The sequence below is a fragment of the Berghia stephanieae genome, chromosome 5 (genome assembly GCF_034508935.2).
Source record: "Berghia stephanieae isolate SIO BIC M18660-M18661 chromosome 5, UCSD_Bste_1.3, whole genome shotgun sequence".
Lineage (NCBI taxonomy): Eukaryota > Metazoa > Mollusca > Gastropoda > Nudibranchia > Aeolidiidae > Berghia > Berghia stephanieae.
The window spans coordinates 3,431,553-3,434,052 of record NC_088364.1 but is presented as its reverse complement, the minus strand read 5'-3'; the positions used below and the strand labels follow the sequence as shown (position 1 = coordinate 3,434,052).

General features: G+C 30.7%; 1 protein-coding gene across 3 annotated transcripts in view; it reads right to left on the bottom strand.

The window, feature by feature from the left end:
• LOC144972249 (transmembrane protein 184B-like) overlaps positions 1-2,500 on the bottom strand; it is a 63,689-nt gene that overhangs the window by 35,085 nt on the left and 26,104 nt on the right. For all 3 annotated transcript variants that reach the window (XM_078913296.1, XM_078913294.1, XM_078913295.1), the window contains exon 6: positions 135-226. In XM_078913296.1, the coding sequence (XP_078769422.1) occupies positions 135-226 (92 nt within the window). The remainder of the gene's footprint in view (positions 1-134; positions 227-2,500) is intronic.

Genomic DNA, 2,500 nt, shown 5'->3' with positions numbered 1-2,500 from the left:
TTCTTCTTTTTTTAATCACCAGAGACATCAATTGATTATTATTATTATTATTCCCGTGACAGATGACCACTATGGTCTAGGTGAGAGAAAAGCTTTCCAGTTATCATTGAGTGACTTCGTGACTGAGAACTTACGAGAAGTTTCCGTCCTTGTAGAATCCAAAGGCTTGGAGCAGGAGCGTGAGGACGGCCATGATGGGTTTGATGAAACAGAATTGTAAGGTGGCCTGTACATGGGGATGGATGTGTGTGTGGATTGGGGGAGAGAGGAGGGGTTGGGTGGGTTAGATTTAATTTAAAAATCCTGCCTGACAGAAAAAATACTAGAAAAAAAAACAAACAAAAAAAACACCTAAAAATCAGTCTCCCTTGACTGGCAGACAACAACAAACATAACAAAAATATTTTTTATTCTCTATTGTCTTCTGGCACTTTTCTATTCACTTCATCTCTTGTTGTTACCACATAAGTGCCTGCTCCACTCACTTTTCTGAATTAAAAATTCACACCATATACCGGAGCATACTCAATGTCTCAATTGTTTATATGTTATACGTTTGTGTTGAGAATATTGGCTATTAAGCTTAACTGCTGGTCTACTAACTTCGCTGTGGTTGTGTGTGTTGTACCAGCTACCTCAAGTAGTCGGTGAGAGAGGGCTCTAGTAATGAATGACCTGAGTTTGATCTGTCCCCGCGGAAAATTGCAAATGAAAACCCCAAAAATTGCACCCAAAATTCCAAAAATTGCATGCAAAAAATGCAAAAATTGCAAGGAAAAATTGCAAATTTAATACATTGTTTTCAACAAACATCGCACATTAATTTATTCTTGCTTTAATTCTATGACAAGCACAGTCCACCAATTTTAGTTGGTATGTATTATACAGTATTGTGTCCATAAATTATATTGATTTACATTGATATTGACATTGGATACTCAGAAAAGAAATATTATGCCAGGTATATACAGGGGATGCCACCAGGAGCTTTTGAAAAAAAAGCCAAAAAAACAACACTTTTACACAAATGCATGGATTCCTAACAATTATGTGGTAGAAAAGCTCATAAATTTTTAAAAATATTGTTATTATTATTATTATTATTATTATTATTATTATTATTATTATTATTATTATTAATATTATTATTATTATTATTATTATCAATAGTATTATTATTATTATTATTATTATTATTATTATTATATTAGTCTTATTATGATTAAAATTATTATTATTAATATCATTATTATTATTACTATTATTATTATTATTATTATTATTATTTATTATTATTATTATTATTATTATTATTATTATTATTATTATTATTATTATTATTATTATTACTATTATTATATTTCCAAGTACATCTATACATCATAATAATACAGTGGAACTCGGGAATAACGAGGTTGAGGGGACCGACCATAAAAACTTTCTATTTCCGAGTTACATGAATCTATGTTTATGGTAGTATATTAAACACCCATAATAAAAAAAAAATATATATATATATATATATATATATATATATATATATATATATATATATATATATATATATATATATATATATATATATATATATATATATATATATATATATAATAGATTGATGTTAGCAATAAAACTATTATTAAATAGCATCTTTAATAGTTTTGTGTGACGGTGGCAGTATTTTCCTATGTTTAGCATTATATGATTATGTGACTCAAGAACATGGAAAATTGCAAAAAATTGCAGCAGTTGTCAAAATTGCGAAAAATCTCGGCCGCATTGCGGCCGCAAGCGCCGCGATTTCCTGGAGGGACAGTTTGATACCAATTTTTTTGGGTTCGTGGATAGCTCATACGGTAGAGTCACGCTCTCACTGGCCAGGCGGAGTTGTCGTACCAATAAGGTCGCGGGTTCAAACCCCATCGACCGCCAAAATTTTTTTAATTCTCTATTGTCTTCTGGCACTTTTCTATTCACTTCATCTCTTGTAATAACAATATTTGTCTGTTGTTGTCAATAAGAGCATAAGAAAGAACCTTCCAAGAACATTCCACTCGAGGTAGACTCGATTTCTTTGGGATGTTTTGTTGGTTTTTTAATAAATTATTTCTTGTATTTTTTCTTTCTTGCTTTGGCTAGCACTATTTTTTCATAAACACTCGGTTCAGATCTTTATCCACAAATAAAAAAAAAAAGACTTTTGCTGAAATGTTTAAAATATACAAATCAATAAAATTCCCTTTATTCATTCATCCCCTTGGAGGAACCAGACTGTTGTGATTCGTTATCAAGAAAGTACAAAAATTCTGATGGAGCTAAATAGTAAAAGTGTCACATCTCTGACCGTTTTGACTTCAAACCCAAGAGGTGACAGGGCCGATGTCACTCCAAAAAAAAAATTATTTTTTTAAAAATAGACCCAACTTTTGTCAGAATTTGACGGTTGTTGTTTCCATTGCTTTTTATCAACGATAAACTATGAGTCACGTGTTCTAGTTGG